The sequence below is a fragment of the Trachurus japonicus genome, chromosome 10, assembly GCF_045865225.1.
Source record: "Trachurus japonicus isolate A0001 chromosome 10, Traja_1.0".
Lineage (NCBI taxonomy): Eukaryota > Metazoa > Chordata > Actinopteri > Carangiformes > Carangidae > Trachurus > Trachurus japonicus.
In genome coordinates, this window is record NC_140916.1 from 23414559 (window position 1) to 23442514 (window position 27956).

General features: G+C 45.0%; 1 protein-coding gene across 2 annotated transcripts; it reads right to left on the reverse strand.

Annotated features, from left to right (window-relative positions):
* On the reverse strand, positions 1 to 27919 carry ankhd1 (ankyrin repeat and KH domain containing 1). Of its 2 annotated transcripts, none has more exons than XM_085790161.1 (39): positions 27451 to 27919; positions 24087 to 24240; positions 16613 to 16769; positions 16235 to 16382; positions 15889 to 16036; positions 15565 to 15798; positions 15365 to 15459; positions 14985 to 15140; positions 14301 to 14382; positions 13978 to 14169; positions 13742 to 13851; positions 13456 to 13543; positions 12884 to 13011; positions 12635 to 12778; positions 12415 to 12517; positions 12027 to 12289; positions 11625 to 11906; positions 11112 to 11535; positions 10834 to 10973; positions 10609 to 10720; positions 10329 to 10474; positions 10069 to 10211; positions 8950 to 9163; positions 8618 to 8793; positions 8268 to 8430; positions 8077 to 8172; positions 7876 to 7992; positions 7606 to 7774; positions 7266 to 7465; positions 6801 to 7153; positions 6454 to 6606; positions 6008 to 6157; positions 3348 to 4917; positions 2960 to 3149; positions 2614 to 2739; positions 2165 to 2416; positions 1027 to 1211; positions 771 to 938; positions 1 to 636 (listed from the first exon to the last, which is right to left on the reverse strand). In XM_085790161.1, the coding sequence occupies exons 1-39, from the start codon at positions 27727 to 27729 to the stop codon at positions 577 to 579; spliced, it is 8070 nt and encodes a 2689-aa protein (XP_085646287.1). In that variant the 5' UTR covers positions 27730 to 27919; the 3' UTR covers positions 1 to 576. The 2 variants fall into 2 exon arrangements, with proteins under 2 accessions (XP_085646287.1, XP_085646286.1); XM_085790160.1 differs by having other exon boundaries at positions 16235 to 16397; positions 27451 to 27906.
* Positions 27920 to 27956: the final 37 nt, after the last annotated feature.

The window sequence follows — 27956 nt, forward strand, 5'->3', positions numbered from 1 at the left end:
TTACTTTTCAATCTTTTTATTGAATATTAAGGTAAATATTTCACATTAATACAGGCTACATAAAGTAGAGCCACTATACGACATGAAATTTACTCTCATTTTAACCCTTTTTAGTATGTAAACAATTATACATGTATTTACCACTCTAAAAGGTTCTGATTTCTCTTTCTCTTTAGGTAATCATCATCTAGTTCTGGGCCAAGTTTAAATAGCTACTTCATGTTGAGCCCCCTGCAGCCCAAGAACGGTGTATGTGGGTTTAAGTCAAAATCGCTAAACTACGCAGAGAATGGATCCTGTTGAACAGGTGATCGCGCATGTTTGTTTGCATCATCGGGACACTGATAACAGCTCTCGCCCAATTATCTCTTTCATCGTCTGAGATAGGCACATCAAAGAATGGCGTCGAGAGAACTTCCAATTCTTCAACCTCTGCTCTGCACTCTCAGGTCTCTACTAATGTTAACAATGTTGTAAGTTTTTTTTTCTTTGTCTCATTCGGTCATATTCGTCAGTTGGTTTTTCATGTTTGCGTTGTGGGTCATGCTGTGTGCGTTTGATTGCTGTGGACGCCGTCTAGTTGACGTGGTTCAGGTGCACATTGCCCACGTGAGGTGCCCAGGTACCAGGCCACACCTGAGGGAGAGGGGGGACAATGAATACAATATGTTAGGATGAATCAAAAATTACGTTTTATTCAAATGAAAATACAGGTCTATTAGCCAGTTACACTGATTGGGCGGCATGGGTTTGATAAAAAGGGATATTACCTGCTGTTGTGGGTCAGAGTTATCTGCATTGTTTGGGACCACTTTGATGATGGGGCTCCATGCGGGGTCGCCAGCGTGCAAACCATTGTACATTGGCCCCCCTGGCCCCTCTGCCATTGGAGGGTGAGGAGGCATCATGGTTCCACCATACATTGACATAGGCATCCCCTAAACAGACAATGGGTCACTGGTAAAACATGTGAACACAAGAGGATCAGGGGTCAAAGTCATCAACAGAGCCATGGCTTTGTGTTACCTTGGGGAAGTCCATGTAACTGTTGGGCAAATGCTGAGACTGATGGTAGTTGTTAGCAGGGTTTGCGATGCCTGTGTCGTCCTGCTCCATGGGCTGGTGCTGAGAGAAGGCCGACTGTTCTGCCTGGAGCTGAGGGTGCATCATGTGGCTGCTCATCAGGGGCTGGGACCATCCGGACATTGCCTCTGCACCAAGACATAAAATGGGTTCATTGCCACAATTGTTGCGAGTTGCTTTTGTGTCACACAGTTACAACATACTGTACACGCCAGGGTTATTATAGTTAACTAAAACTAGCAGTGAAAAAATAATTATTAAAAATGACAAATTTTCAAAAAACAAGAACTAAATAAAAACTACAATGAACAATGCAAAACTAACTAAAAGCAAACTGACTTGCAGCAACAACATTAACATAGTTCAGTCAGGCAGAGCAGTGAACTGAGACACTGGGAGCTTCCGCTACAAACAAGCTTAAAATACAAGAGGAACATTACAGACGAGCAGTATGGAGGTATTTGGATGTTTTTTGGTGTGTCTTTTAGGACGAAGAAAAGTGAGCCCCGTTTGCTACCGTCATATGGCAGTGCAGTGCTGCGCCAAGCCCCCCTGTAAATCCAAAAAGGCACGGAGGACTCTGAAACTTCTCCCAACCCTTAGTCAACATGAGGGTGAGTAGAAAATTTGTGAAATTTGAATTTTGGGTGAACTATCCCTTTACCAATAACACAAGAAAACAACAAGACAACAAATTTAGCAGGCGAAGGCCTGAGAGAACAGGTGCCTCTTCAACAGGGATTTGAAGGACTCCAGGGTTTGGGCTTGGCGGAGATGTAGTGGGAGCCAGTTCCACAGAGTGGGAGCTGCCACACTGAAGGCCCTGCTCCCAAAGGTGCGTCTGCTTGTGCGGGGGATGGTGAGGAGACCCAGGTTGGCAGACCGCAGGTTCCGTGAGGGATGGTGAACATGAAGGAGGTCGGTGAAATACTGAGGGGCCAGTGCATGCAGGGATTTGTAGGTGAGGATGAGGAGTTTGAAGGTGATTCGATATTTGATGGGGGGCCAGTGCAACGCCTGTGGTACCTGTGGTACTGGAATAAGAAACAAGGAAACATGGCACACAAAAATGTGCTCTTACCTGAAGCGCTGCCAACCCCAAACGACCAAATGCCTCCCTGTCCAACAGGTGCCGTGTAGCTGGTGGTGAGGAGAGGTGGGTTGACTGAGCCCGTCTGCCTGATCCTGGCCAGCCGCTCCGTGCCGATGGGCGGGGGAACCTTCCGGTCCTGCTGCGAGGAGCTGCCTGGCTTAGGCTGGGGAGGAGGGGCCACAGCTGAGGTGGACAGGGCAGAGGATGACACTGTAGAGGGAGGTGGGACAGGAGATTCATCTGGTGGAGAGGAGACAGGGCAGGAAGAAATAGTGAGGGGGATTAATGACATGATTCTGAAAAGCAGCACAAAATTAGGAGGAATATAAGCTGTTTTAAAAAGCAGTTCTATAACTGCGTCTCTATATGTGAAAATAAATAATTTGAGGCTGAGCAGTTATTGGAAAATCAAACAAAGAAGAGTTTGGACCAAGTACCTGATGTGGATGCACTCCATGGGTGAGGAGAAAAGTGCTGTCTGCTAAAAGAGGGTGCGCCAACTCCTGTGTGACCATGCAGATACACTTGGCTGCCAGAGATACTGGTAGCATAGCTGGTCAAAGCTGTGGATGCAGACAATGAAGTGGGCAGCTCAGTATAGAGTGGAAACCACCTTAAAACGCACCTTATCAATATATACATTTGCTTCTACCTTGCCTCCATTTCTCACAGGTATATGATTTAATTATATTGAGTTTTAAATATATTCTCTTGCTGCTTTTATTTTAAATTGCTTCTTATAAAAAATTTAAAGGGTTTGACACAGATGAAAATTAGTTGTACCGATTGGGCTGTTGACCATCCTCTGGGAGGCAGAGCGGTAGCCAGGGGCTTTGGAGCTGTCTGGAGGGGGCGGGGGCATCATGTTCTCCATTTGGCCCATATTCATGTAGGCTGGTGGGGCTGAGTACGATTGCTCTGGAGGCGAGCGAGCAGGCAGATGGCATGCACCCCACACCTGATTGTTTCCAACCTGCATGGCACACAAATAATATTAACAATATTAAACATTTTGTGATTAATCTCCTTGAATAGAGGAACTTTTATTTTTGCTCGTTTCAACCATTTAACCTCATTCTGTGTCATTTTAAATGACTGCATATGAACAGCCATAAGTCAACAAAAGCTGGATGGTTTAAGTCTATAATGAAAAAGTGTCACTTAAATGTACCTGGCTGTTGTTATCAAAGATGCTGCTGAAGTTGAAGAGGCCTGCAGGACTGAAGTTAGGAGGTATTTGCTGAGCTTTTCCTGCACCGGCCACATGCTGCATCTGGGAACCGTTCATCATGCCCAGGTTAGCAGAAACCTGAAGGGAGCCTGCAGCCTGGGCTTGAGCTTGGGTCTGGGCTTGCGGAGGCAAACTCGTCGGCTGGGACGTCTGGTTTGGGGTCTGTTTTGGGGCTTCTTGCTGAGCGTTGAAGGGCACGAACACAGATTGTTGTTGCTGCTGCTGTTGCGTTTGCTGCTGTTGCTGCTGTTCGGGAAGGGGGTAGTAAGGCCCTGGTGGCTGCATACGATGGGAGACTCTGGGCGCGGGGGCAGAGAAGTGGGGCACAGTGTTGTTGGGGTGTGCAACATTGTGTGACAGGACAGGAGGTGCTGAGGGCAGGTGGGAGCTGGGCTGTGGGTTGAGGAGGGGTGGAGGAGCCTCCGTTGACGGTGCAGAGGAGGGAGGGGGAGGTAACTGCTGTCGGGGCTCTGGCTTGGGAGGTAAAGCCATGGCAGGGGCGGCGAAACCCACGGAGTTGATGTTCTCGCCGACAGAAACGGGCTGGCTCTCTACAGGTAGAGAGGGCTTATCTTTTCCAGGAGGCACAACAGCACTGGGCTCTGTTTTAGCTGGCTGGATGGGGGGCTGCGAGATAGGTCCGAGTGGTTGCTGAGGGGCATTAGCAGTAGTTGTAGTGGAGCTGTGATGTGCGGGAGAACCTGTGCCGCGTACTGCATTAGCGCCACTAGTTGCAGTGGCGGCAGAGGACACAGGGGTGATGCCCACAGGCTTGGGATCAGGGGCGAAGAGCTGTTTTCTGACAGACGAGGGAGTGGGGATGCTCGGCTGGGGGTTGTATGGGGTGGGGTTGGGGGTGTGAGGCGAGGCCGCAGCTGTAGACGTGTTAGGTGCACTGGTGGTGGCGGTGTTGGTGGTCGTGACTGGGGCTCCTGAGCTGGCTGCGCTGCTGTGCTCACTGTGACTTGAATTGGGTCTGGCCTGGCCTCCGGTGCTGCTGGTCCCTCCGTTGTGCTTGGGGGAGCTGTTAGCACTGCCTGGACTGACAGGACGCACAGGGAAGGGACCCCATGTGCTGGCGGCGGGCGAGAAGGTACCACCAAACTGGGCCATGGGTAGACGTGGGTGTCTGATCTGGTGCATGGTCTGAGCGGCCAGCAGAGCCAGCTGAGGATGGGCGTACGCCAGGGGCAAAGACACGGGGAAAGGCTGTCTGACGCTTGATGACAGCCCCTTCCCAATTTTTCCCCCGGCCTGAGCGGAAGATGAAGATGAAGATGAGGAGGGCTGGAACGACACCCCTGTTGAGGTGACTAACGAGCTCAGGGACTTTGGCCCAGTGGTTGAACCGCTGGTGGCCCCTGTAGTACTGGGGAAGGAGGCGGAGGTCATTTTGGAGCCTGGGGCTCTGATGTGATTCCTCGGGATTAGATCTTCAAGCTCTTTGGCTGGGTCTTGGATTAGAGCGTTGATCAGCTGGACTGCATACCTTGTAGACTCCGTCCCACCTCTGAAACAATAAAGCAACATTGATTATTGACACGGTGACTCTTAATTGATCATTTTAGGTTTTAGAAGAGAATAAAGTAAACAAATTAAGAACAGATTTTGGGGCTGTTGTGTGTTATGCAGCAAAGGGCTGCAACTGGGATCTGAACCCAGGCCACTATAGTTAGGGCTGAGCCAACGTGGATCGTGCCCATGTGCAGCCAGCCATGATCATATAATTCACCTGTATGTGGGCTCCAGGCTGAACTACTTGTCAGAAAACTGCATTTCTCTTTGTATTTGACGGAACCTTTGGTGGATGTTTCTGCCCTTACATGCAAAAAAGACTGCACTTGTGGCAACATGCATCAACTCTAATGAGTTGATGATGATCACACTTTTGAACAGTTAGTTCTCTCAAATACTGTCACTAATAGCAGTGTGTGTGTATGGCTCTTGCACATAGTTAAGCACACACACACAGGCTCAGAGAGAGAGACAAACAGGAGAGAAAGAGAGAGAGAGATTCCTCTTCTGGGTGGAGTGTCGCAAAAATGCACCACAGACAAATGTCTTAATAAGAAACTGTTTTGGTCAGATAAAATGTGGAAGATAACTTTTATGTGACAATAATAGATAGGAGATCTATTTTCTTAATATCTCAGAGAGCAGAACTGATAGCATCAGAGCCTAACAATACGTCAGACTTTAATACAGGATTTTGCTACCCATCCCTAGTAACAAATCAGAAGTGATAACATCATTAAGTCTGATAAAGTTTTGTGACAGACTAAAGAGCCCCCAGAGCTTTGTGGCTGATACTTGAATTTGCTGCCCAGCGTTAATTTTCTCCAGTTGTCTGCAGCACATGCAGTTATTATTATTATTAGATATGGTGACTGCATTTGAGTTACAGTATCTGATAATATTTAGAGGAAAGACATAGATTAAACAGTGTCCTCACGTTTCAAAACAAGTGTTGGGCAGCTGCACTGAAGGTCTGCCCAGAACAAATGACATCATTCAACAGCTTTGTGTGTCTGATACACGTAATGCATGTTATAGTTGACATGCAGTGGTGTTTACAGTCCACCAGAGGGCATTATTCTTACCTTATGGTGATCATTCTCTCCCCGTTCTTATCCTTCTGTTTGTCCACGTCAATGTGAGCTCCTGTCACGTCCTGGATGGCGGTGATGTTGCATCCTCCTCGTCCCATGATCCGAGACACAACGGAGGCTGGCACAGAGAGTTTCTTTGACCTTTAAAAGAAGCAGTCAGAGGTCAGTACATTTAGTGTTTGTGTGTGTACTGGCCTATAGAAACTCTGGTGATTGTAATTTACATTTACAGATATGTAACCTGTAAAAAGATACATGCAACTGTCTTATCTCCACATGTAATTAATGTGTGTGCTTGAATTAATGCAACAAACCAAAGTACTTCCATGCAGACACTAAAAATGATATTTTACACATGTGTGCACAAGGAGTGAAACTTGTGTAACAGAACCAAAGAAAAGCATGCAATGTAAAAGGTTATATTTAAATAAACTGACCTTCTGACCACCTCCTTCCACCCTTCTTCTCTCTTCTGGCCTCTCTTGGGGCTTGTGAGGCTGAGCTTACTGTTGGGTGAGGTGACAGGAAGAGCCATGGTCTTGAATGGAGAGGGCAAGGAGTTGGAGGTGGAGTCGCTCGTGTCTGGAGCTCTGCGGCAAAACATGCAAAGATCAGGTTGAGTTGAAAGAATAATGAAGATATAATCTGTTACAAGCTATTTGTTAATGTGAGAATGTTAAGTAACAAGAAGCCCTTTAAAGTTGAACTTGTTCTCCCGAGATGAGCAGCTACATCTACACGCTGTGACAGGTGATGAATGTGCTCTGTTCCATCAGGGACTCACTTTTGCGTCGGTTTAGAGATGGACACCGTGACCTTGTTGTCCACCTTGCCGTCAGTCTGCGGCTGAGGACAGTGTCTCTTCTCTGGGCCAGGCAGGAGGGCCTGAGCTGCTCCTGAGGAGGGGACTGAGGAGGAGGAGGAGGAGGAAGAGGAGGAGGAGGAGGAGGCGGAGGAGGTGAGGTCAGGGAGGTAGTTGAGCTCCTGACTCTTGCCCCCGCTGCTGCTGCTCTCGCTGGCACAGTCGGTGCTATCCAAGGGGTCAGAATCGCTGTTGCCACCCGTCACTCCCCCACCCCCACCCCGTGGCTCACCATGGATCTTGTTCTTGTCAGCCTTGTGCTGTGCTAGTGCAACCTTAAAGGAAAAAAAGAAAATCACAGATGTTACTGTGTCCTTTTTTTTATTCTGAACTAATAAAATACAAAGAAGGATTCAGCAAAGGCCAAATAGATAGTGTCGTGCTTACTTGTGGATCCTGTAATATGATGGGTTCATTCGGCGAAGAGTCCTTTGTCTTATTCTTTTTGTTCTTGCGATTGGTGCTTGGGGTAGTGGCCACACTAGCTCGCTTCTTACCAAAAGCTGTAGTGAAAGTGGTGGAGGTGGCAGATATACCAATGGTGGTGGTGGTGGTTGCACTGGGAGGTTCGATGGGAACCTCTGATTCTACGGGGGGAAACATGGAAACAGGAGAGGTTAGCAACCACTTTATATCACTTCATTTTTAGTCCGACAGAACAGCAGGTATCAGGCAGTATCGACTCTGCAGTCTCTCTCCCTCTTGAGAAAAATGCATAAAAATGTACCTTCAGCTGAATCCTCCTTCTGCTCCAGCATCTCAGAGAACTCCTCCTTGACTTTCTGCCCCTCCTCTTCCTCCTGCTTCCTCTTCTGCTCCTCCTTCTTCTTCTTGCGTTTCTCCTTACGCTTCTCACGCTTGGCAGCCAGAGCCTGCTTCTTGCTCTCCTCTCGGGACTGACATAGAAAAAAACAGAGTCAGTGTAAAAAAAAAAAACAATGCAGTATATTCAGAGTGCTTTGACCTCCAAAAGTACAGCCATACTATCTGACATTACCTTCTCCAAGTCTAGTTCCTTGAGGAGGATGCTAGCGTTTTTGTTGGCCTCGGCTGCCTGCTGGTCTTTGGCTTTGACGATGGTCTCCATGCACTGGTGGCACTTCTTCAACAGCTCCTGCAACATAAAAGGGAACAGTTGGAGTTAGTCAGTTCCAATAGATGAACCACCCTTCAGACAGAAAAGGAAATCAATACCTACCTTGTCAGCGATTGTGGCGATATATCTCATGCACTCGATATCTGATGGGAATTGGTTGACTTCCTTCACAAGATACTGCACCACCTTCACATGACCCTGAAATGTCAAGTTAAATGGTTAGTGACAACAGGTTCATCGAAAATGTAGCATGACACCGTCACAACCAGGGTTTTTATCGAACACTGCCGCACCTTGCGAAAAGCTGCCATCAGTGGGGTGATCTTGCGGTTATCAGCTGCATCCACATCAGCACTGGCATGCACCAAGAGCTGGACCACGTCAAAATGACCACCATTTGCCGCCAGCCATAGAGGAGTGTTCCCTTTCTTGTTTCGTACGTCGATATGGGCACCCCTGCAAAGACAGGAAGGAGGGGTTGCCTTTAGGAATGCAGCTGACAGGCTAGGGGACAGGTCGCATCCAATCAAAATCATCAAAATAAGAATTGTTTTTGCTTCGGCAGCTTTTAAGATGTCAAATATAACGTGAATGAAAAAAAGACAATTTCTGTGCAATCAGCAACTCTGTGAAGAACACTCACCTGTTGATAAGCAGCTCACAAAACTTGTAGTGGCCCTTGTCGGCAGCAATGGTGAGGGCAGTGTCTCGTGATGAGGGAACAGGGGGAGCATTGACATCCGCGCCTTTGTCGAGCAGCACCCGGCCAACCTCTGCGTAACCTCCAGAGGCTGCCTCCATCAGAGGAGTAAGACCAGTCTGCATGAAGAAAAGCAATCAGTTAGTGAGATGAAGAAACTGAACAAAACAAACTGAAAAAAGGATAATATATATTTATATAAATATATTGACTGCATTTATTATGAGGAAGAGAGCACATTTAAAGTAAATTCCGATAAGTGGGAATGTCCTCACTTTAGCACGATGCTCTACGTTGGCCTTGCGATCGAGCAGCAGGCTGACAACCTCAGCCCGTCCCTGGAAGCAGGCTAGGGTCAGAGCTGTGTTCCTGTTGGTCTCAATCTGGGCATTGATGTCCGAGCCCATGTCTAGTAACAGCTTCACTGCTGGTACGTGACCATTCATAGCTGCCAGCATCAAAGGAGAGATTCCCAGCTTACTGCCAGTCCTGGTGAGAAAGTGAAGAAATAATGTGCATTAATATTTATCATCGTGTGTATGTTTTAAGTTAAAAAAAAAATTCTGCAATGTAGCCTCTTAACGTGTCTTTCACTTCTGCAGAGCAGTACTGATCAAAATAGTAGCTGCTATGAAAGCTTATGGCGCTTTTCCACTACATAGTCACAAAATGGCACGGCACGGCACGGCACGGCTCAGTAAAGGTGCTTTTCCACTACAGCTGAGTTCTTCTAGTTCCTCCTCAGCGGGGGCGGGGTCATCGTGGGGTCGCGTTGTCCGTCTCTCTTTTTTCGATCTTCTCGTCAGCTCCAAACTCACTCGTCTGCACCTCGATTACGGACCACAGCGTGGTTTTACACACAGCAACATTTAACTCAGGTGAAGGAATAACAACAATCTCGATACAGATCAGTGGTTGCTGTTACCGCTCTGTTTTTGCTCCGGGTTTGATTCTCATGTCGGACGTAGCGTTCTCACTCTTCCAGTGATGACGCTCAAGGCAGTCGGCTGACGTCATGTTTTAGTAACGCTTCGGCTCCCTTGGAACCAGGGCCGAGGCGGTACTAAAATAGTACCTGGTACAAGGTACTAGGGCTAGTGGAAAAGCAAAAAAAGCGGGCCATGCTGTACCGTGCTAGTGGAAAAGCGCCATTAGAGTTATTGCCTTATCATTTGCTTACTCCTTTTTTATAACAGGTCATCACTATGCAATTACTTTAGGGCGTATTTGTATTTGTATTCGTAAGTGTCTAAATAAGGCATTCAAAGTTCACCCCTCATTTACTATTAAGGAATGAGACAACATGCACTATGTCGTTAATGAACCTCATATGGGTGGAGCTATTTCACTCATTCCAAGGCGTCAAACTGACCTCTGAGATCTGAGTCACTCACCTGGAGTTAATCTCAGCTCCAGCGTTGAGGAGTATCTTGATGATGTTGACGTAACCCCCAGAAGCAGCGAGGCTAAGAGGCGTGTAGTCTGAAACGTTGCGGTGTTCCTTATTGGCTCCCCGAAGCAGCAGCAACTCAACAACCTGTACAACACAGTTCAACAACACAGTTCAACAACACAGTTCAACAACACAGTTCAAGCCGAGAAAACTAACAGGAGAGTTACCATTGTGAAAATAAACTTAAGACAATGCGTTTACCTCCTGGCGTCCCCCAGAACAAGCAAGGGAGAGGGGTGTGTCTTTGGTTCTCTCTGACTGAGCCTCGATATCACCCCCTTTGTCCAGGAGCACCTCCACGACTCCTACGTGGCCAGCAGTGGCAGCCAGGATCAGAGGGGTAAACCCTGTGGAAAGCAGAGGGAATATTATAATGAATCATCTAAAATAAAAAATGTGCCTACTATACAGTAGATAAATTCTGTTTCACACCATCCTGTTATTCATGATGCTATGATATTTTATCATTGCTTTTTAATACCTTTTTTGTCCCGGTGTTCAATGTTGGCTCCCCGTGCAATAAGGACAGACACGAGCTCCTCATGTCCTCCTGCACATGCCAGCGTCAGCGCTGTGTCATGGTTACTCTCCGTCTGTGGGGGAAGCAACATCTCTCAGCGGTTTGGAGGAGTTTGTGCATGTTATGTACACAGGTGGATTGTCAATTTCAAAATCTTTGCCATGTCAAAATTGCAACGTGTCTTACATGTGCATCTATATCAACAGAGGGATACAGGGGCAGGACTGAAGGGGGCGAGGCGATGTTTGCGGGCGTCTGTGTGGGTGGCTGGGACAAGGGTGTGGGTGAGGTTGTAGTGTTCAGCATGGGTACGCGGTTGCTCACAGCTGCAATAGGAACAAAACAGTTGTGCATGTACAGGTTAAGGATTTGGCAAACACTTATATCCGATAAGATTTAACAACAATCTCAAATAGACCGAAGCGAGGAAGAAAAAAACAACAACAACAAAAAAAAACACTTGCCTGCCATGATGTCATCCAGCGTGTCTGTGAGCGTCTGTGCAGGTGTAGCTACCATGAGCCCATCTGGGGCCTGTTGAGGTATCATTCCTGGGCCTAACCCAGCCAACTGTTGACCCTGGCCCTGCTGCTGCTGGCCCAGCATCTGCTGTCCCACCAGTACCCTCTGCAGCTCTGGGCTGGTACTCCCCGGGTAGTCTGTTGGGTTGTAGTCGGGCAGCGGCTGGATGGGGACGAAGGCGGCCTGAGGAGGCGGCGGGGGAGGCTGAGGTTGAGTCTGCGGCGAAGGGGGCAGAGGAGGCTGCTGTGGCGGCTGAGGCCCATCCCTGTAGAGGATTGTACCCACCTGAGGAAGCTTAGGGTAATCTTCCTCTTCGCCGTCTGCCTCTTCCTCCGAACCCTCCTCTTCGTCATCGTCTTCCTCCTCCTGGAAACATACAAACGCCTTAAGAGTTAACGTAGTCAGAACAAACACAATGAGAATCAATGTATTTACAAGAAGGTTGAATGTTTCACCTCTTCCCCTTCTTCTCCGAGCTGCTCCTCCTGCTCCCCGTCTTTGTTGGCCTCCTCATCCGTGTCGGAGCTGGCGTGTACCTGGGCACCTGGTGTGGCGGGGAGGGGCCCCGGAGCGGACGCCGTACTTCCAGGCCCCGGGCCCTGGCTCAGTCCGGTCTCCTGTTCCTCCTTTAAGCCCTTCGCCTCCATGTACTCTTTGGTGAACTGTTGCTGTGTTTTCAGCTGCAGCTGGCGCTCCACCTTCTGCAACTCCTTCAAGATTTTCTTCTTCTTCTGCACCTAAATAATATATTTAGTATGAATATTGCTTGTAAAGAGAAATAATATCCATCCAATTCTCTTAAAATTAAAAGGAAGATTAAAAACAAGAGCAGAGCTTAATTGGATGATGGATTATACCTGCTCCTCCCGGCTCTTCTTCAGCTCCTCAATCTTGTCTTTGGTGAGCGGCTCCCCCTGAATGAGCTCTAGTGACTGAAGCTGGGCCTTCTCGATAGCACTGATTCTCTGACCCAGCTCGTTCAGTTTGCCCTCCGTCTCCTCCACAATGCACTCTAGAGGTTGGCACAAGTGGAAGGGCGGCAGAGGCTCTGCTTCAGGCCCCCGACCGACTGAGGTGGGGACACCGGGCTGAAGGGCTGCCTGTCTCTGCTTGGACGAGCCTGGATTTGAACAAAAGCGATCCAAGAAGTTGATGATTAGGCACGGTTATCAATAGAAAAATAGGGGGACAACAGATGAATAGCTTGACTTTATTTCTTCAGGGAGTACTCGTAGTATTATTCACCTTTGCTGGAGATGGGTGGGGGTGTGGTGATGTTTGATGGGGCACGGTCAGGCTCCTGAGGGGGCACTACCATGGCGAGAGCTTGGATTGGGACACGAGGGACCTGTTATGACAGAGGACATGTTATGATAAAGCAATCAGAAATAACTTTTCTGTCCCAAAAAAAAAACACATACTCAAAGGAACATCAATACAAACTCTGATTCTCTGCTGTATTTACCTGAGAGGCATCTTGCGAGGGGGGAGTGAGCTGGGAGAGGTCAGGGGCAGGGACAGAAAGGATGTTGTTGGGGTAGTCCAACAAGTAGGACACCACATTAGTGTGGCCACCCTTAGCAGCTTCTATCAACATGGTCGAACCATCCTATTAAAGAGCAAAACAAAAAGAATTTCAGTGTGCTGTTACACACAAATGGAAAAGCATAAATATTCTATCTTGGTTGATGTATATTCAGTGTGTGTGCATTACTTTGAGTCTGTGTGTAGGATCCGCCCCGTGTGCCAGCAGCAACTCCACCACGGCCAGATGTCCTCCAGCACAGGCCAGAGACACAACTGTGTGATCATTGTTGGCAGTAGCTCTGTTGACGTTAGCACCTGGACAGGAGATGGAGAAAAGTAAACACATTAACTCATCTTATATAGGAGACTCATTCTTTTAACAGAGCAAACACCGTTGGTCTATGACTTAAATTAATTATGATGAGTGACTGATGAGTGATTATGTATTTTCCTTATTCCTTAAATATTTGCTGTACTTTTCTAGTGAAATTGTTGATTTCTAAATATCATATACTATATCATCATGTCCTATGTATCTCTAGCAAGTTAGCCAACATTTCCCAGAATTGAAGACCTGCTTCACATATTTTATCTCACAATAAAAGATAGATGTCAAGTTTACCAAATCAAAACTGAACAATGAAAAGTACAAAGTCAACCAAACAAATCTGATGAAGCATACTGCAAGACCTCCTTTAAGGCATAAAAAAGGAACTCGAGTAAACCTGTGAGGATTTAGGTCAAAACCAATTAACACACCTTTGCTGATGAGGAACTGCACTGTGCAGAGATGTCCGGCCCTTGCTGCCTTCATCAAGGGCGTCCGCCCCCCCTCAGACTCGTGTTCCTTGAGGAAAAAGGTGAAGCTGTGTTAGTATACGGTTAAGTGGGACCAGAAGTCAACAAGAATTGAGATAAATTCATCAAGAAAAAAATTGCGCCAGAAAACAGCTGTTTCACAATTCACATTTGCACAATGAAGATGTCATCTAAAACTAAGTAAAATAAAAAGAGAAATAAGTCAGTGACAAAGACGATGTCATACCAAGTTGGCTCCAGCCTGCAGCAGCACATCTGCAACATCAGTGTGTCCATTCTCACAAGCATATGTCAATGCTGTGTCACCTGTTGCTGTGGTGGCATGAACGTTTGCTCCTGAACGACAAAATCAAAAAGTCCAGGATTGTAATGACAGAAGCACAAATACAACAGTTTCAGTTGAGATAATCACACTTTTTATTCCAGCTTTTAGATCCCCCCTGCCTCCGTTTCCTTGCTCACCTGCGGCCAGTAGGTATTTGACCAACTCCAGATGGCCCTCCTGTGCAGCCTCCATGAGGGGAGTAGAGCAGCCCAACTCGATGTCAGCCCCCGCCTTGATGAGGAAGTCGGCCACTTCCAAGAAACCTCCACAGCATGCTAGAGTCAAAGCCGTCTCCTGGGTCTCTTCTGTCTGGGCATTGATGTTAGCACCTGGACAGGAGAGCAAAATCAGTCAGGTGACTGGTCTTGGAGAGGGGCTGATCACAGGAAAAACCAATCTGAGCACAAATTCACTTAAGTGACACTTATAATTAAGTTTTGTAAGAAGAAAGCTTATTTACCTTGAGCCAGCAGCAGTGCTACCATCTCTTCATGGCCTTCTCTAGCTGCCTCCATTAGGGGGGTGTAGCCCTCATCATTAACCTGGGCACAAACAGAAGCGTCAGCAAATAGGAAAGCATATGGGTGAGAATGACTCACTGCAAGATTACCCGATGGCACTGAACTCTGCCTCATCTTTTGTGTGTACTTTCACCTGGCTAGTCATTTCATTGTAGCATCCAAGACAATATATCTTTATATAAAATGTGAAGTGGATGAAGAATGACCCGCTAAAACCTGAAGCTATGTCATTTCATTTGGCATTTTGTGTACTTACTACCAGCTAAGTGTATTTGTCTATATTAACCTTTAAAATAACAGCAATGAATTTTGCAAAATCTTTTTTTCCTTGCACTATTGCTCTGACTTGTTTTTTTAAAGATTACACATGCAGTTTCTTTCAGAGATGTCATTTAAATGTCAAAAACAAACGAAATTCCTAATTCCTTTTTTTTTAAAGAAAAACTCAAACTCTACACTCTAATGTAGTTACCTTGGCCAGTATAGTACTCAACACAATAGTAGCAGGGCAGTACAACTGTCAAAAAGTTCAGCTGTGTCATTTATAGATAGAGCTTTTGATAGACAACAGGGAGTCTCATCCCCTCCTGTTTTCATGGTCTGGTGTCTATTTCTTTACACACCTCTTCCAGGTTGGCTCCTCTCTCTATTAGCAAGGCTGCAAGCTCCACGTGTCCTCCACATGCTGCGAGGGTGAGGGGCGACTCGAAGGAATCAGCTGGCATGTTGACCTGAGCACCGCTGTCCAACAGCAGCCGTGCTACCTCGACATGGCCGTCCTGGGACAGCGAGACACACAAAGAATGTAGAGATAAGCACCTGAATACATCACATTAGATCAGCTGTCATCCACGTTTAAATACAATTGCACTAAATGAGGCTGAGGACACCATAAACTAATGTGTTATTTGTCTGAAACAAACATACAAGCAAATACAATCAGGGCAATTAAAAAAAAAAAAAAAGAATACTGGTTATCATTAGGTTTGGGTCAGATGCTCACCATGCAAGCCTCCATTAGTGCTGTGTGCATCTCATCTGTTTTGTGTTCCTGATCTGCTCCAGCCTCCAACAGAAAGCGCACCATATCCAAGTGACCTGCAGCAGAGAAACAAACATAATAGAGTATTAGTAAGAGCATGTAAAAGGCAGAGAAACTAATCAAGGCAATCAAGAGGACAGGCATGATATTTGCATTCGCACCTTTGTAGCAGGCGAGTGTGAGAGCGCTCTCTTTGAACTCATTGGAGTGTGTGTTGATGCCGGCGCCATACTCCAAGAGTACCCTGGCCACCTCCACATGGCCAGCACTGGCTGCCTCCATGAGAGGTGTGTGTCCATTCTCGTTGTGGTCCTCAATGTTAGCACCCTCTTTCAACAGCACCTTCACCACATCCACGAAGCCGCCAGCACATGCGTACGTCAGAGCTGTGTTGCCTGGAAGAGATCAGAGACATTAATCCGACTGCAAAACATTGTAGAGTAAATGAAATAATCCTAATTTTAGAGAAATGAAAAGGGTTTCACCTGTGGAGGACTGTGCGTTTACATCTGCCCCGTGGACCAGGAGTAGCTTGACAATGTCCACGTAACCTCCGCTGGCGGCAGCCATGAGCGGCGTTATATCCCCCTTGATGCCCCTGTCCTCCACATTTGCATGCATGGCCAACAAAACCTAAACATCAAAGATGAAATTAAGAAACATCCAAGGAGGCTCGTCACCAATGGCCAATTTCCCCACAACAATCGGCCAGTGACGACATCGTGATTCCATTTTTGCTTTGCAGACGAGTTGCGTCACAGTACAAATAATACACATGGAATCACAGTCACGCTGAAAATCTAATCCCAGCCAAACCCTCCTTTCACATACCTGTGCAAGTTCATAGTAGCCAGCTGAGCAGGCGAGGCACAGCAGGCTCTCCCCTTCCTCTGTGTGTTCGTTGACGCTCCGTCCCTCATCCAACAATTTGCGCACAGCGTTGACATCCCCATCTGAGCACGCCTCTGCTAAACTACGGCTGAAAATAACCAGACTGCTACAATTACTGCCACTGTGACAGGTGAGCACACATGCGCCTCACAATTACGCAATCACTTTGAAGGAGCAAACATACACACACAAGCATACAGACATAAGGTATATGCAACTCTTTCTATTAAATGCAACTCTATCAATCTATCACACTATATATATATACACACAAGATAAACTCTCATTTGCCAGAGTCAGTATGGGCGAGATACATACTTGTCGGCTTGGCCGGCGTTGAGTGTGTTTTCAGCTCTCATACGTGTCAGGGCTGCTGCAGCCTCATCCAGGGCACAGCTCACAGATGACGTCAGTCGCCGTAGCACCTCTGGGTCTGCAAAAGCTTTACCATCGGCAGTGGACAGTTTACCGATGCCTGCCGAACATCAAAAGGGCAGATGCGCATAGGGCAAGGCAAACCACAGGGGAGCACAACCACACCAGACCAGATGAAGAAGCAAGTCCAGTCCAGCCAATCCAGTCCAGGGTTAGTAGTAGCATACACAAAGAGGAAAAAAGAAAAAAAAAGAAAAAAGTCACACACAGACATAGAAAACACACACAAGCATTTGTTAATATGGCTTAATATTTTTTTTTTTTTGGCATTACTTTCAATACACCATCTATGATTCATAATATTTTGCCAGTGACTGGATCAAATGGCAAGGTACACAGCAATATCAACTGGGCTGCTCTGGGCAGATCTGTAACCAAAACTAGAATGAATACAATTAGGGAGGTAATGTTAGTTCTATATAGTAGTAGACAGAGGGTGAGGCGGCTGTTAATGGTAAAGCATAAAAAAATTCTCATCCTGTGTGAATTATAGATGGGTAAGAGGCAGTGAATGTGACAGAAACAGTGATCAGCAAGGAATAAAAAGCACAACTGGGAAGAAAACAAAATGCCATATGAGAAAAAAATGTTTGTGTATGTATTTGGAAGAAAACACCAAAGAGAATAACAACAGTGAGGAGCAAGCAGCAGTGAGAAAAAAAACAACTTCTTTTGCTAAAGACCTACAGTGAAAGTTTGCTGAAGACAGAACAAGGACCACTTCCCAACCAATGAAACCATTCAAATGTTTGTGTGTGCGTTGGTAACTTTCGTTTTAAGAGCATGTGGAAAAATAAAGTGAGAAGAGCCAAGAGAAAAGAAAAAAAGTGTTGGCTTTGAACTTTTCGGCCTCAGCCTCAACCCATCCATTAGCCAGGCAGAAGTGAGCTCCAGTCCTTGTGGTCGTCCTGTGTTTTCACCACTAGGCCTGCGACTACAGCTAACCTTAGTTTGGCTCCCAGACGGGGATTTCACAATAGACCCCAAGGCAGAGGAAGTTGATCATTAATGTTTTACTGTATAGTGTTTATCTCAGATAAGTTCACTGAACCAAAACAGACTGAATACACAGGCGGTTAAAGGACTGGAAATCAAGACTTCTTTTTCTCCATTCATACGGGACGATACCTCTGTTTACCACCGTGAATCACCCTTCAGACAAAAATACCTGACCTTCACCGATTTTAGGTTTGACTCTAAGTGTTGTTGAGATCAAGACTGCGTTAAAGTACAAGTAGGGGTGGGCTATATTATATGGCAAAAAAAATTATGACGATATATATTTTTACATATTGATTGATTCCCAATATTTATCATAATATGTATTTTTTGCTGATGCTGCCAATTTGAGGAGCATCCTGTCTGAATCCTGAATAAACCAGAGAGTGTCTTCAGTTTGAGAGGATGACCTGAGTTCACGTTTATGTTCACAAAGGGTGAAAAGGTTCACAAATCCACAGTCCCAAAGGCTTTAGTCTTTCTATTTGTTTCATTATACTCAAAGTAACGATGGTCATGCTTCTCTGTAATACGTTAGACTGTGTTAGTCACTAGCTGCAGTGAGAGGGACACAGCGCTGACACACACACACTGCAACGCTGAACCTGAAGGAGCCTTAGTGCGTGTTCTTCACGGCGTAGATGAGCCAACATTTGAGACGCGTTACCGCAGAATTAACGACACAAGCAGCTCAGTGTTTTCATAGTTGTAGTTTTCTCCTCCACTTTCTTACAGTCGTATCATCAGGTCGCTCTGACTCCACTCTGCTCCTCAAAGCAGCAGACACGATGCTGCCGGAGCCTCCTCTATCTCCTCTACAGCTGACCTGCTGCTCTACTGGACACTGAACCCTCCGCCTCTGAGCCAAATGAAAAATACTTTGCTAGGTCTCTGGTGCAAGGCTTCTTTGCACATGATGACCTGAGACCGCTCAGGAACCGCCCCACATGTTCACTATCGCAAAGTTGCCATCAGCTCTACTTCCTCTTTTCCTCCCGCTTTTCCAACTCTCACTTTATTCTGCTTCCCATTAGCTTTAGGTGGAGCTACTGCAGCTCAAACAAACCATATACGCTCACAACAGGAGGCAGTGTATCCTACGTGCAGACTGACAGGCTGCTGTCGAACCTATTTCTGCAGAGTGAAATACGTATAGCCGCTAATCGTAATCAATCAAAACATGTTGTATGATCCCGATTGGGCGATCATTTTATTGCCCACCCCTAAGTACAAGTAGTTTTTATAGTATTTCAACTGAAACTAGTTAACAGCTAACCACCGAGCTGCCTGTGCCCACTGTACCACCAACACATGATGTCGTCTGAATAAACATCTCTGTCCAAGTGCAGTTACTAATTAAAATTTCAGCAACATTTGTATGAGAAAAGCCAACTACGTACAAACATTAAAGCACATCATCTTGTATACAATCCTATAAGTAACTTATAGGCTACAACAAACTAACTTTTGGAGGAAATGCCTGCTAAGGTAGAAATGCATATGCAGTGTTTCCTACAGGTTTGCAAGGAGTTTGGATCAGATCAGACCGTATAAGTTTCACTTTTACCATGCACTGCTGTTATGCATGTGCGCTTCTCTGTGTGTGTGAGACAATGCCAACACGGAGCAGCTATGTGGAGATGAACGGAACGATCGTCCGACGCGGGGGTTATTCGTGGCGGACCAAGGGGGCAGTTGTCGGTCTGAGAAGTGAAGCTCACTTTCCGCATTCAAAAAACTGCAATCCCCTCGGCTTCCTCTGGGGGCTGATGTCAGAAGGGAGCATTCTCCATAGACCCCCATTTAAAATCGCCGACTTTACATCCTCAATAAACATGATCAAAGCCTGGTGTCAGAACGTTTTTTGGTCTCAATCGATAGTTTCTACCCCCGCACACACTCTGAGGGGGGTGAATTTTTTTTTTAACTCTACCGTTTTACTGTTATTAGGTTAAAACAGTGGCCAATTAGGGCGCGGAAACGTTGAGTGACAGGTCCGGAGCGGTGCGGCGACAGGCTGCTTCGAGGCCAGTGGGCGGGTTCTCGGCCGGCCAATCCAACATGGCACTGTTCAGGCCGCCATGTTTGAGTCACAAAAACGACTCCCCAAAACCAATGGGTGACGTCACGGATGCTACGTCCATTCTTTTTACAGTCTATGTGGCGGACGTAATTCTTTTGTGGCGGACCGCCACGAATAAATGAATGTGTGGGAAACACTGATATGACTGCATATGACTTCTCAGTGGTGAAGTACCACTGGGTTTGGATAATAGCCTTGTCAAATGTCCAGTGTCCTTGGCTCATGGTTAGGACCTGCCAATTACAGTACACCACAAAGGTGTTAGATACAAGGCATTTAGATCCAGGATGAAAGGGATATACAGTGTGTTTATCCACAAGCACCTGCTTCAGCAGAGCTCCACCAAAACTCAGTTTGACATGTTTACACAAACAACATAATCTTCTCTCAAATAAAATCTGTCAGTGTACGAACAGTATATACTACATATACATACGCACACACCCACCCACATCCTAACACCAAATGCTTATTCCGGACAAACAACTGGTTTTCCCACTAACCTGGCAGCACTAGGACACTAGGACATTTATATGCATGTTGTGCACCAATAACAACTAGACCCAGGCAGCAGTTGTTGACGTGAGTCACATTAACTTGACATTTAATGTAAAATGGGTTAGATGTTTGTTTGATGTTGAGGTTGCTGCTCAAACTGTGCAGTGGCCTAGAGGAAACATAGTATTATCCATAAAAATATAGAAGACATAAAAAGGGGAGGGGGGCATTTGCCCTATTTTCTGTGTCATCTAGCTGTTTATATATAAACACCACCACAGTGCACCAAGATCACTTGACTTTTCTGACTTATGTACAATAATATAACAGTTAATGAACTCTAAATAAAACGCATACCGTAATTATTTAAAGTACAGTACTGTATACACCAAAGTCGGTATATTACGCTAATACATCAATTTTAATTTTCAGAAACATTTTTATAAACTTACCTGACAGCTACTAAAATCAGAGCCACCCTGACTAGGTTGCTTCATGACAAGATAACTCTATTTCCAACCAAAATAACGTACTTTTCACATATTCTAGTGCAATCTGAAAAAATTTCAGGAGAGAATTTGTTGCATTCTGGATAAAATGTAGCACCGTTTAGGTTGGTCAGCCTTAGCTAATGACTTACTGTAGATTCTAATGTTTATTATAATCAGCAGATTATATCAAACATCAGACTGACTTGTAACACTTGTGTAAAACGTGTTAACAGGAATTCACCTGAACGCTTCATTGCAGCTGAGAATGTCTCTCAACTGTTTCACTGCTGAAATTAATTGGTCGACTGATGGATGTTGACAGGTGGATAACATACTGACTTTTCCAACTCTATAGGCTGTACAGTTCAACTACAGTTCAGAGTCACGGATCTTAAAAATGACTAGACAGGGTCATATGAAATGTGCATCTCTCTAAATTAGAGCTCTCCCCTTCTATTGCTTTTGATTTATCTTTTTTTGTGTGTGTGTGTGTTTATTACTTTCCCTTAATAACTGCACTGAATCTTTAAAATGTTTAGAGTTTAGGTCTTATCTGCCCGCTTTGTTCTTTATGTGCCCTTTGTCTAATGTATAATGTTATATTAATCAAGGTTTTCAATCTCCATTGAAAAAAACGAAGCAAACGTTATTTTGTTTTTCTTATTTCTATACTTTTGACTGTTTTCATCTTAATCTCAAAATATTGTCTAATATTGTCTAAGTATTTGTATGCATTAAGTGCAGTAATCAGTAGTTATAAACCTGCCTTGCCTTGTAAAGTCAAGTTGTCTCTGCTGCAGGACGTCTGGTCGATGTAGCCTGAGGAGAGCCATTTAAAGTGGAGAATACTGGAGTTTGACAGTGTTTGAAGAGAATTCATCTAAGTTAGATTAGTGCGCAAATTTCTGCTTTGCTAGAGGAGCAATATTTGCAAAACATTGCATCTGCAAACATTGCAGCTGCCAAGACGAGAACAGGTAGGAATATAAATCTTTTTCATCATAGGCTGTACTACAAACTGACTTTTCTACTTGTGGCTGCATGATGACAGCATGCCCACACAATTGGACATCCTGGAACAGAGCAACGAGGGATCTCCAAACAGAAAATGTGAGGGTTCCTGCTTGAAAAGGACGCTGTGTAGAAATGACTGTAAACTGTTTTGTTTACATTCAATGATTCTCCCCCAAAGCACATTGTTTGTACCCTTAGGGCCGTACAAACATGTCAAATCTACTCCTTAACTTTTGTATTTCCTCATTTAATATCGTTTCTCTTGGTCTTTCATAGACACACTATTACCTTTAATGGCACAAACGACAACAACAACTGTTGATTTGATCTGCTGCTTTCTACAGTCAGCAGAAATGTATTACATGTCACCCCAATGCTTGTGGCATGGTGTATGCATATCCTTGTGCCTGCACTGGTAGAGTATATACAATAACAACTTGGACATGTGAATCACAACATGGCTTTACAGCACCACTCCTGTTCCTTCATGGGGAGGTCTGAGCTGATGTTTTCTGTGTATAGTATATTTTTTCCTTTACATTATGAAGCTACATAATCCACAATTCTCATCAACTATACCTGCTTTTTTGACCAAATGTACACAAAACTTTTAGTTGGAGGAACTTTTTTCCCCATGGAACTAAAGAGGTTGCTGAAGACCACTGGTTGCCTGGGTGTCTTCCTACAGTTAAAAACTGGGAGGATAAGGGAAAATAGGCTGCAGGTGTTTGAAAACCCAACAACTACAACACGCCGCTCCACTCCTGTACAGCAGGTGGCAGTAATGCAGAAAAGGGTACAATGGTAGCGCCATATAAAGCAACAAACAAGCAGCAAAGAGGACTTTTCTGGAAAAGAGACACGCAGTATTCAAGTATTTTTTTAGACGATGGGTGAAATAAAATGCTGGCATTCTCAAACAATAAGAAATGTTCGGTAATGTAATCCCCTTACTACTAGTTGTCATGTTTTTGAAAAGCAGGGACTTCAAGGGGGGTTAAAACAATTTCCCTGGGAATATCATTTCAATCCTGATCCTTGTGGTGGAAACACAAAGTTCATCCAAAGGTTCCTAGTTCCTGGGGAAGGTTCCTCTGGTTGAGATGAAGCTCATGTCTCACAGGCAACAATCAAAAAATTCAATCACAGGATTCCTGAAATTTTTTATAGTGGCCTGTAACAAAATGTTCTAATACATCTATGAATGGTGTCAGTAAACTTTGGTGCCAAGGGGTTTGGACAGCCTATCCTCATTCCCCACATGAACAAAATGCTCTAGGTTCAACAACCGAAAGTAGCAGGACAGAGTCACATTTTTGTTCTTTTGGCCCCAAACTCCAGCACACTGGGCTGGGAACAAAACATGGACAGAGGAGCGGTCAGGTTTAAGAACCATTGGTCTTTCAAGGTGTTTACATCCTAACAAATACAACGGTGTGCACTGAACTGAAGCCATTCCAATACAAATGATTCCACATTTAGGTGCCTAAAATGTATTCGAAAAATTAAAAACAACTGTCTGAAGTCTACGACCAGCAGACAGCAGCTGACGCTTTCCTCTTCCGTCTTGACAGACCTGGAATTTGACTACTTGAGGTTGTCCACATCTTTCAAAAAGATAGAAGGACACCTTACAAATAGTGACATTATTATCATCATCGTCATCATTATCGCTATCATAACGGTTATTATTATGGAAGCTGAAGCCTTAATACAAACCAACAATGTAAGGTTTCACCTCTTCTGTTCCGACTAGTCAGGGAGAAAGGGGAATAGAATGAGATTAGCTATTAGCCGTTCAACACAGGCTCTCTGCAAGCTGTGGAGGCTCAAGCGTGTTGCAGCGTTAATCTGCCCGGTAATGTTCATAAGCCCAAACGAGGCCAGGACACCCAGCCCTAATGGATTAATCTACACAGGCCGTCTTACACCTAGATTACAATTTCTAATCAAACTAATTTACCCAAATCACTTTCAAACTGTGCTGATATGACACTTGCAGAACCTGCACGTTCTCTTTATTGACATTTCAGCCATAGGCTTTACTTAATACCTTTACGACTGTTGTTAGGACTGGAAATGAGATAGGGCTTAAAAAGCTGAGGCAGAAAGATGTGGTCTCATTTATTCAAAAATATCTGCTTTTGTTAGAGGCAATAAATTAAGATTAGTTGGAGAAAAATAGGTGTGGCCAGTGAGGTAACAATCTATTACATATCAACATCTGTCAAGTCTTGTACATTTGAAGTGAGCTCAAACAAAGCAGTCATACCTGCAGCTTCCAGTAGAGCCTCAAGTCGGGCCTGTGTCTCTGGATCAACAGTCCTTAAATCTACTCCATCTGTGGCGCTGGACAAAAGCAACTCTGACGCTGTCTTCATGATGGGGTTATCCAGGTCCTCCTGGTCCAAAATGAATGACTCCACCTAAAAGAGGCAAAGGGAGGAGGGTAAAAGAAAAATCATTAGTCCTTAGACAGCTGTTTCCATGTTAGTTCCTGATCAACAATTGTGTATTGCCAAAATTCTTGACCTTGGCCAGTATTCATGAAACAGAGAAACACATTAGATTGTGTGAAATAGTTAAAACATTTGCTTTGCACTGCTCAATACATCCCATATTATTTCTATTGCTTTATATAGAAGTGGCCCACACACACAAATATCCCACCTATAAAAAGACTAGGCACGCTGCCTTTGTTTATTTACAGTTTCTTTCAACAGAAGGGAAGCGAAAAGGAGCACCAGGGTAAGAGTCAAAGCCACGGCCAGGAATTACAACCCCTGCACACATGGAGATTCAGCTGAGAGTCAGCTGCCCAAGTAGAGCACCACAGTCGCATACCTGTGCTTTTCTCCTGTTGGCTATGATGTATTATGCTCTGTATTACAAACATTTTATTATTCCAAAGGAGTCAACATAATAATTATAAACTTAACTGGCACAACAAACAGTTTTATTCACTTCTAAGCACAGCTACTCAAGTTAATATTTCTGTGAATGTTACTACTGCAATTGATATTGTTAGCCACAGAAATTGTATTTATATATATGAATAAGGGACTTTAAACATTAAGTCTAAAATAAATAAATGATGTGTCTACTTACACATAAAAACAGATTTTTATAAACATTACCAATGTAAACAATAAACAAAAAACAAGATCATTAAACACCACTGTTTACATTCATCATCTATTTCACAGTAACACACAGTCAACTTCTTTGATTTCATATTTTAGTAGTGAGACAACTATTTGAATTCCACATTGCATTGATAATAGAAAAACTTATTTGCGTAATAATTTACTTGTAGCAGTTCCAGGTCTCCTGTCCTCAAATCAGACTTTTGTTGTGGGGAAAGTGTTTTTTGTTTTTTTGTTTTTTTATCTAGAGAACTGTTTTGACTTCTAATTACAGTGTTAGTGAGGGGGAAAACAAATACATTACATACATCAAAGATCAATTTACACAATTCCAAGCAAGTGGCCTCATGAAATTGCACCCGACACTTAAACGGTCTTAATAAAATTATGTTGACAAAACCAGGTGAATTCATTAGTAATACACTGTATTTAACCTGGGCAAACAGCCTACCTGGAAGGTGTGTTTTTAAATACGGTAAGTAAACAATTTAGAATAAATTACAAGTAAGTGTCAGCAGGGTCACTAGTTTGCAAAACATGCTCTGATAAAAGCTGATGAAGTAACACTCTTTGTGTATGTCCATCCATAAGCTGCAGCAGGTTTTTAGGCCTTTGCCTACAGAGAGCAAATGTTGAGAGAGAGTCAGCATTCAGCACTGTGGAGGAATTCAGCTATACGATAGTAACACAGAGCACAACAACCCATGGGGAATGTAGTTCTACGAAGGCCTTTGTAATCAACAACGGACATCAGTCTTCACTATTAATGAACTACAGTTCCCAGAGTGTTGGTATCCAGAGAGCTGGAAAGGCCTAGAATGGCATCTGCTTAATCCTGGGGCTCAGATTTTAGCTACTGCCCAGAGCAGCGAGTTCTCCACTGGAGTAAAACACCACAACAAACGCTCCCTTTCAGACTTATTTAGCAGACTGGGTGAGTGAAGAAACATGACACGAGACCATAAGCTTGAAACATGTCTCAATTAAACTGCCCGAGGTGTAATTGTCAGACTTGATATTTTCTTCTCCTGCTAATATGCAGCTGATGCTCAGATAGCTATTACCGGGCTATATAGACATTCTTATAAGATGACAGTCTTATCTGTATAGATGTCACAGCTGTAGTATGTAGCATGCGAATACCCTCCTCGGTCAGATATTAGTGAAGTACAACAGAGATAGCTCAACAGGTAATGTGCATTGCTCTCCACACCCATGGCTGATTGATGGCAGCATTGCTAGGACTAAATGCTACATTGCCTTTTGGATAATAATGAACATTACTTTGTCATGAAAAGGCCATTTAACTGAAACCTTTGGCAGGTGTGTGCAAATGAAATATGTGCCATCCAGCAGCCCCAGAAGTTCAATGCATGTGTCTTCTGCCGTCATATGATAGGCTAAACTCAATCACACAACAATAGTATGACTGACAAATCTTAACATCTTTCAACTGACAGCTCACAGCTGCCAAGGCGTGCAGTAAAGATGGTTTGGTTATGACATGGCATTTTGTGAGTCTGATTAGTAACCTTTAGATTATTTGTGATAAAAATCCCCCAAGAAGTGAATTTGTCACACTGTCATCTAAAAAGGGTGATTTGTAAGATCGGTGCTGTGGAGACAAATATTTAGTTCAAGCTGTGTATTAATCGGAGCCCATATCTAACGTGTCTACAGTATGTTTAGTTGATGCCATCACACCTGTCCCCGTGTGTGACTGCCAGCACATGGAAAGTTGGACACCTCTCAACATGAACTCTAGCTGCTTTCAATTCTGACAACGCAAATCAAGTTGACACAGCGGTGGTGGCTATCTGTCCGACGGAGGCGAGGGATGGAAAAACACAACAACAACTGGATTATTATTTGTCAACACTGGCTATCGAACATTCGGGTAGTTCCGCAAGGAAAAGCATAATCTGCTCATGTAGAAAAGTTAGCAGGACAACGATCGGAGTTAATTTACATGATTTAGAAAAGTGACGTAATTGCACCATAACTACGAAAATGGCAGATAGTTAGCCGGCCGTGTACGTCCGTGGGGTTACGGGCATCTTCCATTTGCCGTGGCTAGAAAGCTGTTGGAAGAGCTGCTGCAAACTTGTGATGGGTGTTGCGAGACGACAGCACCGAGCGAGGCCGTCGTCGCTTCCACCCGAACTAGGCCGTGGCCACAGCCTGCGCTGCATAAATAAAACATTTCAGCCGGTTAGCGTCAACAACTGCTTGTGTCTCACCAAACATTACCGACATCAAACACCCCGTGAGCACCCGAGCTGACAAGAAGGGTGATTCCATTAAAGTGCTGGTTTATTTTACGTAATTTCAGCGGCCTGGGAGGGGGTGGTTGCCAACTGCGAGCTAATTCGCTAGCTAGCAGCCAGCTAGGCGCTAGGAGAGGAATGTTGCCTAGCTCTCTGGTTAGGCTGCGCTAACTAGCTTAGCCTAGCGTAGCGTAGCAGCGTAGCAGCGTAGCAGCGTAGCTACCTCTGAAACCTCGTCTTCGTCGCTGCCGGATCCCGGACCCGAGGAGAGGACGGCCGCGGCCGCTAGTTTGAAATCCAGTCTTTCAGCAGCAGGGCCGCCAGGTTCGCCGTACAAACGTACTTTCTTTCCTCCTACACCAATCCCAATGCCCCCTAGTCCGACTCCTCCTGGTGTCGCTCCTACCCCCATCCCTGCCACTGGGGAGCGAGGAGTCACCGAGTCAATCTCGTCCTCGAAGCCGTCCGTCAGCATTGCCGTCCCGGCTACTGCATCCTGCATACTTGTGTTCACGATACGCGTGTTAGCGAGCTAGCTGTTGACTTAAACGTCCGTCCAGGTTCTTTCTTTTAGGATATTTGCGTGATTTTACTTCAGGGAATCCAGAAACTCTCCCGAAGCGAGGGTTGAGGAGGATCTCTTTCCCCCAGCCATTAACTTTCTAACAACCTAACCCGATACGCACTGTTTCTCAGAAAGACCGCCCCTGTGGGGAATTTTGATAATCC

Bases quoted from the DNA above. Each gene is read 5' to 3' on its own strand.
- ankhd1 (XM_085790160.1), bottom strand. From the start codon at position 27,729: ATGCAGGATGCAGTAGCCGGGACGGCAATGCTGACGGACGGCTTCGAG. The intron at 12,290-12,414 runs GTGAATAATACT...GTTCAAATCCAG, and splicing joins CCCACCCATCTCCAGCAAAG to GCTCGTCCAAGCAGAGACAG. The intron at 2,417-2,613 runs GTACTTGGTCCA...CCTCTCCACCAG, and splicing joins ATGGAGTGCATCCACATCAG to ATGAATCTCCTGTCCCACCT.